Below are 16,941 nucleotides of genomic sequence, written 5' to 3' on the forward strand. Positions count from 1 at the left end.
GGACAGCTTTTGCGCAGACGTCAGTTTAACATGTTTTATACAACAGGCGTTTGCTTTTAAGTACGACATCGGGGACTAAAGGACTTTCAAGTAATGTCTTAATTATGAAACCCCCATGGATTATAATATCCAGGGCTTCAAAGTAAGAACGTTCATAACAGAAAAGGTTTAAACATTTAAGTTAAAGCTTCTAAAACTCCAGACGATGACGATATAAACCTTTTCTACCATGTAAATGTAATGAATGACCATTTCCAAACATTTTCAGAAGGCGAGTAGGTGTAGGACCCTCCATCAGAAAATGTGCACCTTTTAATTGTACCATGTGACCTCCCAGGTAAAGCAAAAACATCTCCATAGCAACAAGTGTGCACCTCCCCCTGAAAACTAAACCACTACTGGAGCGACTCTCTTCACAACGCCATCAAAACATGTACAACAGTGTAACATGTACAGTAATGCAGGTGTGTGACTGATGGTGGCCGTCCCGTCAAAAAAAAACTCAAAACGCTTCAAGAGTCGTGTTCTCCACAGACTTTGAGGCGTCAGCAGTTGAACTGAGCCGCTCCAGTTTGCAAACAGATAGAACAGGAGTTTTGACTGATGCACTTGGATGAAGCAGAACGGTCTTTGACTTCTCCAGAGCCGTTACCACGGCAGCCTCACCTCACTGACCAGAAGCTGCAAATGTTCAATGTGAATCCTCTTGTGTGAGTTTAGTCCAAGTTCAGACCCGATTTTAATCCTGGTGTTACTTTAAGATTAGATTGAAAGTGATTGATTTGACACTTTTAGCATCACCAGAATTCTATGTATAAGTGTGTTTGTATGACACTTAAACTTGTACTCATACTCCAGTCATTTAATGTATTTACTCTAACAAACCTGATCTAACTACTGAGGTCTAGACTATAACTGGTTTCTGTCCTGGTTCAGCCCTGACTTGGTCCTTATTTGATGCTGGTTTGGTTCGATCCTAGTTTAGTGCAGCTTCAGGTGTGTCTCATTTACATACTACAATGTTCAATGTCTTACTGTATATTTTGTTATAAACTAAAGTCCTGGTTCATTCTTAAGGTTTTGACTTCAAGCAAACAAAAAGATAAACATAATTGTCAGAGAAATAAGATTAACAAGTTTGTAGCGCCAAAACCAAACTAATAATGGACGATGGAAGGACGGAAACATCGTTACTTTTAATGGCGGTTGGCAGCCAACTGAAAAGGTGCATTTACCGCCACCTACTGTAGTTGTACGTCCAAGTATGTGTAATATATATATATATATATATATACACAATACAATATACCGATTAAAAAAGGTTTTTTTAAAAAAGCCGCAAGGGCCGTTGAGATTATGACGTCAAATTCTTCTATGGCGTTTTATGGTGGCTGGTATCCAAGTGTTCATTGAGCGTCTGCTTATGTCATCAAGCAGACACTTGTATTTTAGAATTGTAGGCTTGTGGACGCGTTTCCACTCAACACTTTCACCGATTTCAACAAGTTATATCTCTTAACAATCGCTTTCACCGTCTTAGGGGCTATTGCTTTACACATTTTTACATACCAGAATATTTTTCAGTCTTTGTAAAAGTAAATTGCTAATTCTAAGCATTAGCGTCTCCACAGGGAGGAGGGGGTGCAGCCGGGTCACCGAGGCGCTCTCTCTCCCTTTCTCTCTGCTCAGGTCTGCGTTCAGCAGAGACTTTTTAAAGATTAAAGTTGAAAGAATATTCTTTATTCTTTAGACTTTATTCTAAAGAATAAAGTATTTTCAGTGGAAGCCATTGCAGGTGTCTGCATTCTTGCCCCTGGGGGCGCGGCGCCGTGTGGATCCACGCTCTATTTTATTCGAGTTCGGGTCGAGCCGATGGCGTCTATGTCCCATGTGTGACTTTCATCCATGTTCAGGGTCAAAAATGCCCGAGTATGAACATGAAGAATTGGAATAAGAGGCATAAAGAAACCAGGGGAAGAACAATAGACTCGAGCATTCCATGGAATGAACATTCCATGGAATGAACATTCCATGGCTCGAGCCTAACAAGAATAAAGTCTTTACTACACACATGTAGTACTTTTACGCAAGAATGCAGACACTCGTCTTATCTAGTTAAACTTTATTCTTTAGACTTCATTCTTCAGTTCAAAGCCCATGATTTCAAAGCACATGAGATCCTCTTCTTCCTCCTCCCCATCTTCTACTTCTTCTTCCTTGGTGCTTTGTCTTCTCCACTTCCTCTCGCACCTCTTCTTCTTCTTCATCTTCTTCCTTCCTCTTCCTCCTTCCCAGCGCTCCTCGGCGGCCGACATCCACCCACTGTAAATGTGATTTCTGGAGTTACTTCCGTTGTTGTTGTTGTACATGTGATTACGTCATAAGGCGCTGGTACAGCTGGCAGCCCGGTGTAAACGCTCTCTCTTCTTTCTCACACTTATTGTGCTTTATCTCCTATATTTTGTAAATATAGTTAGTATTTTTTTTTCTATTTTACTGTACGATAGGGACACGCGCTGGAATAGTTTTTTAATTCAACTGTTTTTGACTTTTTTCGGCTGGATTTGAGCGTTTTTCGTTGCGTTCGTTGTGTTGTTGTGACGTGAGCTAGCTCCGAGCGAGCCCACCAGCCCCCCCCCCCGCGCCCTCCGGCCGCGCTAAAGTACGGCGTGTCGTGGGTACACGTTTATATACACGTTTATATGAAAGAGGAACTTCACGAACGATCGGGACACGCACTGGAATCGCTTTAAATTAACTTGTTTTGACTTTATTCGGCTGGATTGAGTGTTTCCGTCGTGTCGTGGCGATGTGTTTTGGCTCTGAATCCCCCGGCCCCGCCCCCGGCTCCGGTCCCGCCCCCCGGCTCCGGCCCCGCCCCCCGGCTCCGGCCCCGCCCCCCGGCCGGCGCCGTACCGCGTTTCCACAAAGGAGAAACTCATGAAACTGCGGAGAACTGTCGTCTTACCCGGAGATCATCACGTTATCCCGTCGCAATACTGACCTAACCTAATACTGATGTGCAATTCTGTCATATGTGCAATTGCTGTTGGAATTCATGTGCAATTACTGTGCAATTACTGTGAAATTCATGTGCAATCTATGTGCTGTCGTGACACATATGTGCAATTACTGTCGGGATCACATGCAATGGTATTTATTTATTTATCTATGGGAGTTTTTGTTTATAGGAGATCTTCTACTGAAAGTGTTTTTCAGACTTCCTATAAGTGATCTGTTCTTCTGTATCTACCTCTGTATCTTCCTGCGTTGCACCAATGAAATTTCCCCATGTGGGACAATAAAGGAATATCTTATCTTATCTTATTATTGTACAAAACTGTGAGGAGACCTTGCTCAACACCCGGTCGGGAGAGACGGGAGATGGCGGAGGAGAGTGGATCGGGGATGGAAGACGTTCTGGACGGCGTGGAGGAGCAGCCTTTTCTGCCTGCACGTGCCCGGAAACGTAAAAAGTCCCTTAGCTCGTCCGAGGGTTCTGGGAATGAGCAGCAGGATGAGGCTGAAGCTATTGATGTCCGGGGTGAGAGCAGAGACTGTAAGGTGATCATAAAGCTTGCACAGGATAGTGCATCCTTTAAGGAGTGGAATTCAGTGGCATTGTCAAAGAGCCTAACTGTAGCTGTGGGAGTGATCAAGAGTGCGAGTGTCCTTAGAGATGGCTAAGCGGCTCAGCAACAGAAGGCGATTGGAACTAAACGTCTGGGTGGAAAGGACATTCTTGTGTCTAATGCTGAAAGAAACACGGTCAGAGGAGTTATCGTAGGTGTCCCTACGGCGACGTCTGTGGATGAAGTTAAGGAGAATTTGACGGGAGTTACGGTGGTGGACGCTAGGCGTTTGAAGGTGACCCGGTTTGGGGTAAGATGTGACAGCTTGTCGTAATAGTAACACTTGAAGGGAGGTGCCTGCCTAGTAAGGTGTTCATTGGGTACATCAAATCAATCAAATCAAATCAATTTATTTTTGTAAGGCCCAAAATCACAACAACAGTTGCTTCTGAGGGCCACAGGGAGAAATGATGCTATGTGTCATGTGATACATGTGCTATAGCGTCAGGCCATATGTTCCACCTCCCCTGCGTTGCTTTAAGTGCCAGCGCTTTGGGCATATTGCAGCGGTCTGTAGAGGGAGGCAAAGGTGTGGTAAATGTGCAGGAGATCATGAGTATGGGAAGTGTGACGTGGGAGCAAAACTGAAGTGCTGTAACTGTGGGGAAGAACATAGCTCTGCCTACGGGGGATGCAGGTTTAGCAAAAGAGCTGCTGAGGTGCAGAAAATAAAGGTCTCTCAAGGTATATCCTATGCAGATGCAGTCAAGAAAGTTTCAAGTAACGAGTTTAGAGTAAATACAGAGAGAGGAGCCAGCGCTGCTCCCAGCCAGGGCGAAATGAGAGAGGCCAGCGTGGCTCCCAAGAAGTGTGAAGGTTTCAAGAGTGGAGGTCCCAAGTGTGCAGGTTCCAGAATTAATGAGAATACCCTGGTTGTGGATAGAGGATTTTGTTGTTGTTGTTGTTGTTGTTGTTTTATGGCGGTTGACATCCGAGTGTTGCATTACCGCCAGACTTTATTCCTTAGACTTTGTGGTAGTCCTAAAAGTTCTTCTTCCAGTGCCTTGACTTCCAGAGAGGATTTTGTACTCTTTATGGTGGATGTTGTAAACTGTGCTGCTCAGACTCAAAGCAGAACTGAAAGGATCAGGATCATTGCTAAAGCTGCAGGGAGATTCCTTGGAACAAAGGAGCTTGATTGGGCAGATATAGAAAACAGGCTAAAGGCGCTAAATGGGAGTCGGAGTGATGGGGGTCTGCTTGTGGGGAGTCAGAGTGATCAGAGTGACGAGATGGGGGTGGTCTCCTGTCCTCGCCCAGTCTCGTAGACGCACGGCTACCAAGCGGCGACATCAGTGGACATATTAAAGCCTATAGAATGAAGCCTGAAGAATAAAGCTGTACGGTGGAAGCACCGAACGTCAAAGAAGGAGAGGAAGATGAAGAAGAGTATCCCTGGAATAAAGCCGGTCACAAAGACATATCATGACCTCATGGGCTTTGTAACACCAAAGCAATGGAAGGAGTGCTTTTACGGACTACGACAGAGTCTGAGGACTATGACAAGGTCTGAGGAGTGGAGTCTGGCGGTGGTGCAGCACTTGGATGCCAACCGCCGTAAAGCAACAACAACAACAACAACAACAACAACTACGACAAAGTCTGAGGAATAAAGTCTGGCGGTAATGCAACACTTGGATGCCAACCGCCATAAAACAACAACAACAACAACAACTACGACAAAGTCTGAGGAATAAAGTCTGGCGGTAATGCAACACTTGGATGCCAACCGCCATAAAACAACAACAACAACAACAACCACCATAAAACAACAACAATCGCCATAAAACAACAACAACAACCGCCATAAAACAACAACAACAACACAGTCTGGCGTGGGAGAAGGCCAGCTGGAATAAAGTCTAAGGAATAAAGTCTGGCGGTAATGTAACACTTGGATACCAACCGCCATAAAACAACAACAACACGTTTGACTTCAACCTCCAGTTATACTCCGTCATATAAAACACATACATTGAACACGTACAACTACAGTAGACGGCGGTAAATGCACCTTTTCAGTTGGCTGCCAAACGCCATTAAAAGCAACACAACAACAACAACAACAACAACCATAAAACACCAAAGAAAAAGAGATTTCAACTGAATCGCTCTAACGTGAACGCAAGAATGCAACTGTCCAGGATCCAGAGTCTGAGGGTGGCCGCGGTGCTGGAGGACTTCCAAAACCAGCTCGATTTATTGGCAACTTGTTTCACTTTGAATTTGAACAAGACTCTACACAACTCACAGGAAAAAGTCACACTGTACAAACTGATCCAAGACTGCCACGCCCTATCGGAGCTCGTGGTGACGTTTCGCGTGGAACTGGAAGAAAAGCAGACGTTTAACTTTTTGTTAAAGAAAATTGAGGATGACGACCAAAGGAAACAGATTATGGCTGAGCAGATAAGCAGAGTGACAAATGTGGAAGAGCAAGCCTTTTGCTCCAAGCTGGAAGAAGAGTTGAAAACCAAACGTGCACTTTTAGAGAAACTTGAAGACGAATGTGCGATACTGGAAGCTCAACAGGAAGAACAACGGGAAAATAATGAAATAATAAAACACGACAAAGAAGACAAAATCCAGATGTTACAAAAGGAGGCCAACGATAAACGGGAAATGCTCAAGTTACAGATCAAGCTGGTGGAAAAGCAGATGGAGCAGGAGCGACACACTCACGATTTATCCATTAAATTCCTTCGAAAGCAACAAGCGGAGATATTACAGCAGAGGGACCTTTGGGAGGAGCGCACGCGACGGATGAACGAGGAGAAGACGCAAGAGATCAACGACATTCAAGACAAAATCGTCTCGACCTCGGAGAGACTAACGGAGATGAAGAGGAAGTACAGAGTCATGGAAGAAGTCGTGAAGGAGGACATGAAGGAGCAGGAGGAGCTGCGACGAGGACACGAGCGGATCGTGGCTGCGACTACGATACAGGCGTTTTGGCGCGGATGCATGCTCCGCAGGGGGGTAGGTGGTAACAAAAAGACGGAGAAAGAGAAGAAAGGCGCGAAAAAGAATGCGGCGAAGGGAGGGAAGGGAGGGGAAAAGGCTAAAAAATAACATTTATGACATGCTGTATATTTGTTGTACATCTCATGGAATAAAGAATCAAATGCAAGTGGTACAAGTACAATTAAAAAGACTGTGAAACTGCAAAAAAACAAGAGTTGGCTCGAACAACAATTGCAGAAAAAGATGTTGATGGAATTAATAAGCATTTAATATTGTAATGCATTAATATAACTTTCATTGTTATCTCACACACACACACACACACACACACACACTCTGCTCCCCCAACTTCTCTGTCTGGGTCAAGGGTCGCATCTCACGACCATATTAGGACGTCCTGGAAGGTAAAGCCTGGTACAGCTGATGCCAGAGAAGATCCACCTTCTTATGAATATTCATATTCTTTGTCCTGTGTGTGAGAGGCCTCCAGATGATGGGAACTTGTGAGGGACAGGACATGCGTTTTAATCTGTTAGTTTTGTAATCATAGGGAATAAATACATTTATTTTAACGACCATAATCTTGTCTTGTTATTCTCTGTAATTAGAACCAACAAAGGTAAAATAAGAGCGGCAAAGGCAAATTTACAAAAAAGGCGTGCCTCAGAGAACTCGACTAACATCAGCGGCCATGAAACTATTGACCTCCAGCTGGAAATGACCGGCAGTTCACGTTTGGTGTATTGTCTCCATTTTCAAGTGGGTTTTGATCCGTTGTGGAAAATGTGACACAAATGTACTTCATCTGCACTGCTGTAAATATATTGAGACATTAGTCCTCACACGTATAGAGGCCAGAATCGACTAAGGCTCATCATTTTCACCAATTATTTTAACAATGGAAAGAAATGCAAGTTTTCAGGGTTGACCAGTCATGCTTTATTGAATTCAAACGTTAAATTAAAGCTTTAACCCACAGGCATGAATTACGGAGATGGAGTTGGCAATAATCGTCCACCTTTTTACAAAAATATACAGGTTGATAGTGGAAGCTGGAAACTGTACACACAATGATGCTTTTAACAGATGGACGCACTCGTTTAGGCTTCTTGAGTCTAGAGTTGAATCACAAGTTCAATAGTGATTTCAAAACATGATGTAGAAGTTTGCTTTAACGCTCGATTATGTAGATGGTTTTAAATTTGACATGTTTCTCTCCTTTTGACGTCCCATACCAGCTGGGAAGTCATGACCATTCTGATGTCATGCTGCGTTCCAGTCCTCGGAGTTCGGACGACTCAAAACAAGTGATTAAAAACAGGAAAATGCTTAAATCGGCCAAAATGCAGATCAGATTATTAACCTGGACACCGATATTATATTAAGTTATAAATCAACATTTGAGAGTGGATTTCTGCTTTTGTTGTTATTAGCGCTGTGAAGACAGAGCGTTAGTGCAGGAGCAGGTTCAGAAAGCAGGGGGCAGTAGAGAGAAACTAAAGGGAAAATGAGGTGAGTATTATCAGTATTTCAACTGTCAGATATCAAACTTTTATCCAAACGCAGGGCTATGTTTGACTGGCCAACTCAGAAGGTTGGCAGTGTTTCCAAGTAAGAATTACGAGAATGTTCAAGCCTGAAATCTAATGATCCGACCTCCGAGGACGACGAACGCAGTAATAGAACTGGAAATGTTATAGTAAATGAAGTGTCAGTTCAAATGTTTTGGCAAAGTATTCAAAGATGCAAGTGTATTTTCTCTTGGTTGAAATCCTTTTAGCTATGAAATGTTATAGTAGGTTTTTATAGTGTAAGTCAGGTTATAGTACCCCAATTTAGATGGAATTTGTCAAAAAACATAAGTTAACTAAATATACATTACTTCAGCATGTGACCATGATTGTTGAATATATACTGTAATGGAATTAACTGCTTCTGACCAAAGAAGGACAAAATATATATGGAAGATTTTAAATGTCTGAATTTTTACTTTGAATGTGTCACAATTTTTATTAATTTAATTATTCTGTTTTACATTTTTGCTCACATTTTATTTGAAAGAAATTTTGAATTATTGGACAAATTTAATTGTCAAAATTTAGACATTTATTCTTAGAGAATCTATTTATAGTAATGTATAGTTATGTAAGAACATCCTTCAAGAATTAACTTAATTTTTGTACATTTTGAAAAGTTGATATTTACAATGACAAATTGTCAAAACTGGACAATTAGTGTTTGATTGTTAGTGATTTTTTAACTAAAGTGACTTCACCTCGTCTTCCTGAATCGTCGCTGGATTTAAGTATTGTGAGTTTGTCATTTTTCAGTCCGTTTTGTTGAGCTACTGCAGCATGTCCACGAAAGCATCAAATTCATCCATGTTCTTCTCATATACGGCCAGTTTTTCAGGTAAAGAGTCCTGTGGAAGAAGGAGATTTGTTTAACTGAAATGAGCTACACAGAATTAGAGTAAAATAATAGAAATAGCAAATTACACTTTATTCTAGGGTAGTTTAGTTTAATCTTTATTTGAAGGTGGAATGGACGATTTTTTTCAGCAAATTTTTTATCATATTTCCTCGTGGCGTGGATAAATCATTTGTCCTGCCACGTATCAATCATAAAACGCACCTACCGCTCACCTGCAGCCGCGTCAGGCTCGTCCCCACGTTTCCGCGTGCCTAAGCGCATGGATCTATCATAATATAGTTCCCTCAGTGTACGGGGCAAAATGAAGACGGAGAAAGACAGTTCGAGCTGACGCAGAAGTGGACAGAAATCTACGGGAGACGAGAGATGCGATGCGCTGCGCTAATAAACAAACGCACGTGTGTGTTGTATCAGTCCGCACGGGGGAAAGCGCATGCGCACTTCCGCCTGCGTTCTCAAATCGCCGAAAAATCGTCCATACCGCCTTTAAGGAACAATGTACAGAGACATTGAGCTAATAAAAGACAAAGATGTTCTTTTGTAGCTAAGTAGCTCATTTAGTCTGCTGCACTTATAAACATCTAACTAGCTACTTTGCATTTGTGTCAGTTGTTAATTTGTCTTCCTTTGCCTCTTATTCTGCGTATCCTTACACAGAGGCTAATTTAATTTCTATTTCCTATAATAAACTTCTATCTAAAGGCCTATTAGGATCATCATACAATAACATAGTTTATCTTAAATTCTCATTTGGTCTACAATTTTAGCAAAGCTAACTTTAATTAATTGTAGTGTTCTTGTTTCTAAGCTGCTGTGATCACTGACCAGGTCGTCAGCCATAGATTGGGAGCTGATGTGGAGGGACAGACTGGCGAGCTGAGGAGGGTTCTGAAACTCTCTGTAGAACGTGCCCAGGTCCATCGGCAGCAGGTCGTCTTTGGAGAATGCTGGTCTCTGTAATATAAAGCCGTCTGCTTAGTCTAATGACATCAAATGTAACAAAGTGAAACGTGAAAAGAATGTCTTGCGTACAAAGTCGACCATGACAAAATCATCCTGTGGCCCTGAGCCTTCAGAGCCCTGCGAGTGCAGACTGCCCTGCAGAGGCGAGGGGCAGGAGGGCGAGTCCGGGGGCTGCACCTGCACAATAAAGATTCAAATACTCATGAGTGCAGATGTTAAAGGACACATATTCTGCATTAGTTGTATCGTTATTGCCCTTTCATCATGCTCTTGTAGCTTTACTTTGGCAGCTCACGCTTTAGAACTTAATAATGTATCTATTGAAACACATTAATTTCTAAGAGAAAGGCGTTCTCTTATCAGGATTTGGTATTAGCACGCCATCAACAGGCAGCAAAGGGAATTATCATTAGGAAAGCCAGCTTGCCCTGACATGCTAATGTAAGCATGCAGTTGGAATGATGACTGCAATTTGATGGCAGAAATGCTCAGAATAAGTCTAGCAATGATTTATTGACTTGAAAACTGCAAGAGACCTCTAGATTTCTACCTTTGATCTGATACATTTGAACCCGAGTGTTACAAGCATGAATGAATGAAACAAGCATGAATGAATGAAACAAGCATGAATGAATGAAACAAGCATGAATAAAGCAAAACTTGTATATTTTTGACAAGGAAACAATGTTATAACATGGTTAAAAGCTAAAATTTAGCATAATATATCCTTAAAGGTTAAATAAATAAAAGAGGTTTAAGTACCATTCGGTCGTTCTCCTCAGTTTCTAAACCTCTGGGAGCAAAGGCAGCGAACGGCAGGTCCAGGCTCGCTGCCGTCAGCTGCAGGTCAAACACAGACACAACATTCAAACTGGACTTAGGTCACACATAAGTCTATCCAAAAGATCATACATTTTTATAGCTTTTCTTTTTCATTATTCCTTAATTTGCATGACCGGAAATTTTAAACAGAATCAATCTTTCCTTTCTCGTTTTTCTTTGACAAGCAAACACGAAAAACATCCTTTTGCTTTTCTCTTGAAGAAAATTAATTGTAATTACATTTTCTTAATTGTTTTCACTTTATTTTCATCATCTATAATATTGCATGATCACACTAAAACTATTAAAAAAACATCATTTGCTTTTAGTTGTATTAAAAAAGCAGCATCACTCTCAGTATTTTCGCCCCTGCTTTCCCCGTTCATTACCTGAGCGTTGGGTTTATTGACGAATGCGCCGACTTTTCTGGTGAAGTTTGACAAAGACTCGACCGGATCAGAAGGAGACGCACTTCTACCGTCTCCGCTGCGACTCAAACCCTCGCCATCGCCGCTGGACACACGATCGGGACACATTTACAAACACACTTTTTCTAGTATTCATATCAGTTCTGTAATAAACCGACGGAGACCGACGGAGTCACCTGGACGTGTTGTGCACCTGCTCCACCGCGAGACGAGCGTCCTGTGTTGGCATCAGCACGACTCCACCTTCTTTCCCAGCATGCATCACCTGCACATTAAAGCGGGCGTCACGGAGAGTCTTAGCCGCTTTGATTCTGACTTTTGAACCGCCTGGAGAGTTTGTTACCTGGTTGGGAGCTGCAGGGTGGCACAGCTCTGGGCCCGTGATGAGCGGAGGCTGACAACACAATCTGGAACTGTACATCTGGGAAAAACATGAAACAAGAACATGAGATGAACACCAGATTAACAACCGTCTGTCTCATAGTAAAGGACATGCATTATAACAGCTCCACAAAAGGTAATGGTGGGTGACATATCGTCCACATACAAGAGAAGTGGATGAAGACATTCAAAAAGAACAGAAGCTTTTCCAAACAAGGGCATAAGGTGATACGGTCTATTCACTTTTTATGCAAACGTTTTAGTCATTTCAACCACACTTGTAAGCATTTATATTATATTGTGCATTACTATAGCAAAATAAAAGTTGAAATAAGGTGTCTCAAACATTCTTTATTCTTTTTTGACACATTTATAATAATTTAGTGGTAATGCCGCTGTCTTTGTTATAAAAGGTTTTGTGTCATGCGTTTGAGTCTGTACTGTTCAGATAAAATAACAATCAATTTGCTATTAAATTAATATAGCAATCATTATTTTAATTCATCGGTTTGATTTAGATGCCTGTGAATAGAGATTTTTTAACAAAATGTAAGGAGGACATCTTGAGTATATTTACACATTTCTTTACTGCTCAAGCTGAGTCATAAATCCTCTAATCTCACCTCTATGTATAAATCTGTTCACTTTATGATTATTTGGCTACTAAAGTAGTAATACAATTGTTTCAGTTGCGATTTATTTGTTGCCGCCCTAAAGTCTAAAGAAACATAGGTTCACTTTGATCATTAAATACAGAATCAAACATTTAAACGTGTTCTTAAAACATGGGGAGGATAGTGTCACCACAGCACACAGGGGAGGGACTCACATTGTTGTGAGGGGCAAGTCCAGGAGCCAATGGGAGCGCGAGACTGTCCAGGGGGAGGGGCTTAGACAGTTTGGAGGGAGACGGACTCAGGGTACAAACGCACTTTAGTGGCAAGAAAAAATAAATATAACATAAAGGAAGAGAAAAGAGAGAAGAAAAGGCACAGGTCGACAGTGAGAAACAGTAATAAAGAGGGATAAAGCTGAAACAGCTGAATTTCATTTTAAACCTTTGGTGAATCAACTCGCTTTGTCATTTTAAAGCTATTATGGAACATTTCAGCCAATAAACATACTAAAACATCTTCAATGTGAGCCCATTTTCCTGACAAGTGACCTGGCTCGTAAGGTCAAGGCATTTTGAGATATATTGTTTTATTCACTCTAATTATTAGCTGAAACGTTACAGTGCCTTTAACATGGCCAAAAGTGAGTTTAGTTCACTCCTTTTCTACCATGTAGGAGATAATTACAAGTTGTCAGCAAATAATTCACAGTTAAAAGTTATGAAACCGTTTAGATGAAGAAGATATTAGTATTTACCTAGATTTCACTTGACGTTTTAAAACGTTTCAGTAACATCAAATTAGATGGTGGGGTAAAAGTCTATAGTAGAACGTGCGCTTAAATGCAGCAAAAACAAACTACGGGGAAACACGTTTTACCTGTGAAGGAGGAGAGGTGGAGAAGGAGGTGGTGCAGACTTCCTGTGAATCCTGGACTCCAGGGAATGGTCCGCTGTCATCGTCATCTGGAGGTCTGAGAAAGGAGAGAGAGAGAGAGAATTATACTTATTAAATATGAGGCCGGTATCAGCAATTCACAAGAAGACATTCAGTCATTCCAAGTTAGTGGCACCGTGACACATGGCTAAAACAAGAAACTACTTCTGGTTTATCCTCTGCTTTTTCTGCATTTATTTCACTTCTCTGCCCCTCTTCACCACATTTTCTGTTCATATACGTTACCATCATTAGAAATACAGTGGTTTATTACAAGATCAAGTCAGGATTTGGTGAGAAATTATTATTAATTTTCACCGGAGAGTCTGAGTTCTCTCGTTTCCAATCATCTCTCTGTTAGCTAAAGCTGACCTGGAGCCAAAGAGCAAGAGACCACTTTGGGAGGTAGAACTGCTCAGGGAGACTTTAGGACAATACCAGCTCAAAAGCAAACCCATGGAAACAAGGCTCACTTAGTCCTGCTTTAGTCCTGCTTTAGTCCTGCTTTAGTCCTGCTTTAGTCCTGCTTTAGTCTTTGGTTAGTTCTGGTTTACACCCATTTTGCGCTAGATCTCTCATGGTTCAAGACCTGTTTTCGTTCTAGTTGGACCACAACAAACATTGTCTAGTAAGTCCTGATTCAAATGTTTAATGTTGTGTGGTGTAAGTTGAACCTGTAGTTGCAGGGCTGTCCCATAGTCACTGGTCTCTGTCCACACGACCCATCCACAAAATGATCCACTATGATCCCCATGATCGGAGCCGTGCGCTCAAACTGTCTGTAGATGAGACAAAATCTTCAGAATATTTACAACAGAAAATGTTATAGCAGTCTTAATGATTATCAGTAGAGCTACTCATGGCGTACCGACTGGACATAAACGCCAGGTTTGTGCGATAAGCGCAGGAGAGAGTAACTGTGCCGACCGGAGTCCCAACCACACCAACTCTCACTGTCTGAAACCCTGAAAAATATACATTAAAAAAATTAACATTCAAGGTAAATTTAAAGAATATAATAAAGATAAACAATGATTATGCCCTTACCTTCTCCTAATGCACTGAGCTGGACTTCGCCAAAATAGATTCTATAAGACAAAGAACCATGAATTATTGTCCATTACAATCAACCAGGCACAAGTTAAGTTGTATAATAATATTAGGTGCACAGGAAGCATGCACATTAACTAAGAGGAGAGGCAGGTGACACTCGCAGAAGAATAATCAAATTAAAAGTCAGTGATCATTTCCCAGTGTATATATATATATATATAGCAAGACAAGACAAGAGTAATTAAATCAATTCATGCAACAAGCTGACCCAAGGTGGTGGTCTATCACAGGTCTATCTATGCCATTGCTTTTTACAGCTAGAAAAGTGAACTAAGATCGTTTTGTATATCTATTGTAACTTGCTTTTATATGATAAAGGATGTACAAAATACAATGCCTCAAAATTGTATTTTAGGTTCACAAAAACTGTATATAATATACCTGTAGATAAAATGCAAAACTATTGTGGGCTCAACATTTCTGTAACTATTTTTCCAGCAAAAACCTAAAATCAGGAATGCAAAGTGCCTTTCACTATCCTAATAAATAGATAATGAACAATACAATTGTAACCATCTATAAACCAGGCTGTTATGCCACTTGTATACATTGATTTTTCACATTCATTATTATAGAAAAAGATTCAGTTCAGTTCTTCAATGGAACACTCCTGGACGAATGAAGGATTACACTAACATTCACTATTATGTTCCAGTTACTTTGCCTCTATTCTGAAGTTTAGAATGTTTCTGTCTAAAAACTTTTAATGTAACAACAATAATAATGATAATACATTATGATGTCTACTTACCTATACAATATAACATAGTCGTGGCCTTGCTTTCTGGAAAGTTTGTAGGCAGGCGTGACTCTGGTGATGGCCAACAGTGATTTCAGAAGCACAGACAGACGATTGTAGACTGTGTAGGAAACCTTAATATCCTTATCACATCTGAAAGAATAGAGACAATTATTATTACAGGTTTACAGTAAGACTTTTGACATTGTAGTGATAATAAAAAGCAGAAAAACTGACTTTTCATTCATTTCTAAGCACCATGTCTCCAGCTCCATAGAGTCACCCTGAAAGAAAATAATCAAGTACATTTATACACAGTAGATTTCAGTGCACTTTATTCTAGAGAATCAGAAAAGTAGTGTATCTAGATTTTAAAATAACATGGAGACAAACAGCATACTGGCCATCAGAAAATGTCATATAATAATAATAACTGTATGTATACATTACAAGGTGTTTTCATTGTTTTTATTCTTAAATTAATCCCACACCCTTTTTTCCACCTCTGTTTTGGGGACTTTGACAATGAATTCATATTGTGAACTGGTTTTGTCATTGAGAATTTGTGATTAAGCGATGTATCTTTAATCATGTGTCAAGATATTTTTTCATAATTGTAGCAGTAGTAGTAAATTAAAACGGTGGTTATCCCTAAAATAGGTTGCTGGGTAGAACAAAAAACAAATAAACGTTGTTGGAGAAAACTGACAAAAAGCACACACAAAAAACTGTTAAAATTTGCGCTTACCTCTGATGTTTTCAATGAAATCTCCACACACATGGAACGTCCGATGCCGGGGAGCTGTCCGGCCAGAGCCTTTTTAGCTTCATGAGTCACCTCTGGGATGTCTTTGATGGATAAATTAAACTACAAAAGGCACAAACAAATACTGTAACAAATGCTAAAGTTACAGATGTATATCAATATGCTCTCTGATTAAAGTGACTTACCCAATCTGAGCCTGTTGGTGATGACGACGAGTGAGTGCATATCTTCTCCCCAAGTCGAGCTTGAACAATTACTTGGACAGTCTAGAAATAAATAAACAAAATACAATAATTGCTTTTTTGGTTGGTTGGTTTTCCAAATCAGTAAACATTTTAGATTCAAGTAATACACTCACTTTCAGGGCAAAAAACTTAATAAATTTGTCCAGATCTTTTTTATCCTGTGGACTCAGGTCACTGTCCATGATGTACCAAGACCCTGAAACAAACATGCAGAACAAATAAATTAAGAGTACATTTAGGGGTTGGCGAGATTGCCAAACATTTCTATTTCATATATATATATATATATATATATTCAGTAGTTGATGATGAAGTAGTTGAATGCAGCGGTTCACAGGTCCAATATATTGACCATTTTCAAAGACAAAAACAGGCCATGGACTTAGCGACATTTTCACTTGGATCAACATTTTGGGTTTTATCTCTTTTCAGCACAAATGACAACTACTTTAAAATGAACGAAACGTGGATTGTAAGCGCAATAATTGTGGATTTGTGGGATTGTATACGATTTTCTCCGTGGACGGGACGTGGTTGCTAAAGGTGAGTCATTACTTGGAAAGCTAGCCTCCGTTGCTAATGCTACACGCTAACACACACGCATTTGACTCCATAGCACAAATACACATACTTACATTAGATATTTCCCTGTTAATGGTGTATTGGTATGGTATGAGTACGTACGAAGTTGATTACATTCAGCGACGAAAAACACACGAATTTATACGTTAAAAATGACACATTTGCAACATCTGCAGCCCGGCCACCTCACTGTTTATCTTCTGTTTGTTTGGGTGGCATAGCGTTCACGTAAGCACTTTCAAGATGTTTTTATTTAAATGTTAAACTGTTGTTTATCAAAGATTCCTGCAACTGGTAAATAAGGTACGGGACTATATTATATT

At 40.6% G+C, this 16,941-nt stretch overlaps 2 protein-coding genes across 3 annotated transcripts; one reads left to right on the forward strand and one right to left on the reverse strand.

Annotated features, from left to right (window-relative positions):
- Positions 1-115: 115 nt before the first annotated feature.
- Positions 116-6,704, forward strand: LOC140362797 (dynein regulatory complex protein 9-like). Its single transcript, XM_072449001.1, has 2 exons — positions 116-142; positions 5,721-6,704. The coding sequence occupies exons 1-2, from the start codon at positions 116-118 to the stop codon at positions 6,702-6,704; spliced, it is 1,011 nt and encodes a 336-aa protein (XP_072305102.1).
- Positions 6,705-7,511: 807 nt separating this feature from the next.
- Positions 7,512-16,829, reverse strand: atg13 (ATG13 autophagy related 13 homolog (S. cerevisiae)). 2 transcript variants are annotated; one of them, XM_072445197.1, is made up of 18 exons: positions 16,672-16,829; positions 16,150-16,232; positions 15,977-16,057; positions 15,774-15,893; positions 15,263-15,309; positions 15,038-15,178; positions 14,221-14,261; positions 14,042-14,138; positions 13,848-13,952; positions 13,117-13,210; positions 12,453-12,554; positions 11,586-11,663; positions 11,419-11,507; positions 11,204-11,327; positions 10,755-10,832; positions 10,062-10,169; positions 9,855-9,983; positions 7,512-9,018 (listed from the first exon to the last, which is right to left on the reverse strand). In XM_072445197.1, exons 2-18 carry the CDS (start codon positions 16,216-16,218, stop codon positions 8,941-8,943), a joined length of 1,581 nt encoding a protein of 526 aa, XP_072301298.1. In that variant the 5' UTR covers positions 16,219-16,232; positions 16,672-16,829; the 3' UTR covers positions 7,512-8,940. The 2 variants fall into 2 exon arrangements, with proteins under 2 accessions (XP_072301298.1, XP_072301385.1); XM_072445284.1 differs by lacking the exon at positions 12,453-12,554.
- Between the last annotated feature and the right edge of the window lie 112 nt (positions 16,830-16,941).

The sequence above is a fragment of the Eucyclogobius newberryi genome, unplaced genomic scaffold (genome assembly GCF_026437365.1).
Source record: "Eucyclogobius newberryi isolate DKJ021-1_F unplaced genomic scaffold, fEucNew1.0.hap1 SCAF_1, whole genome shotgun sequence".
Lineage (NCBI taxonomy): Eukaryota > Metazoa > Chordata > Actinopteri > Gobiiformes > Gobiidae > Eucyclogobius > Eucyclogobius newberryi.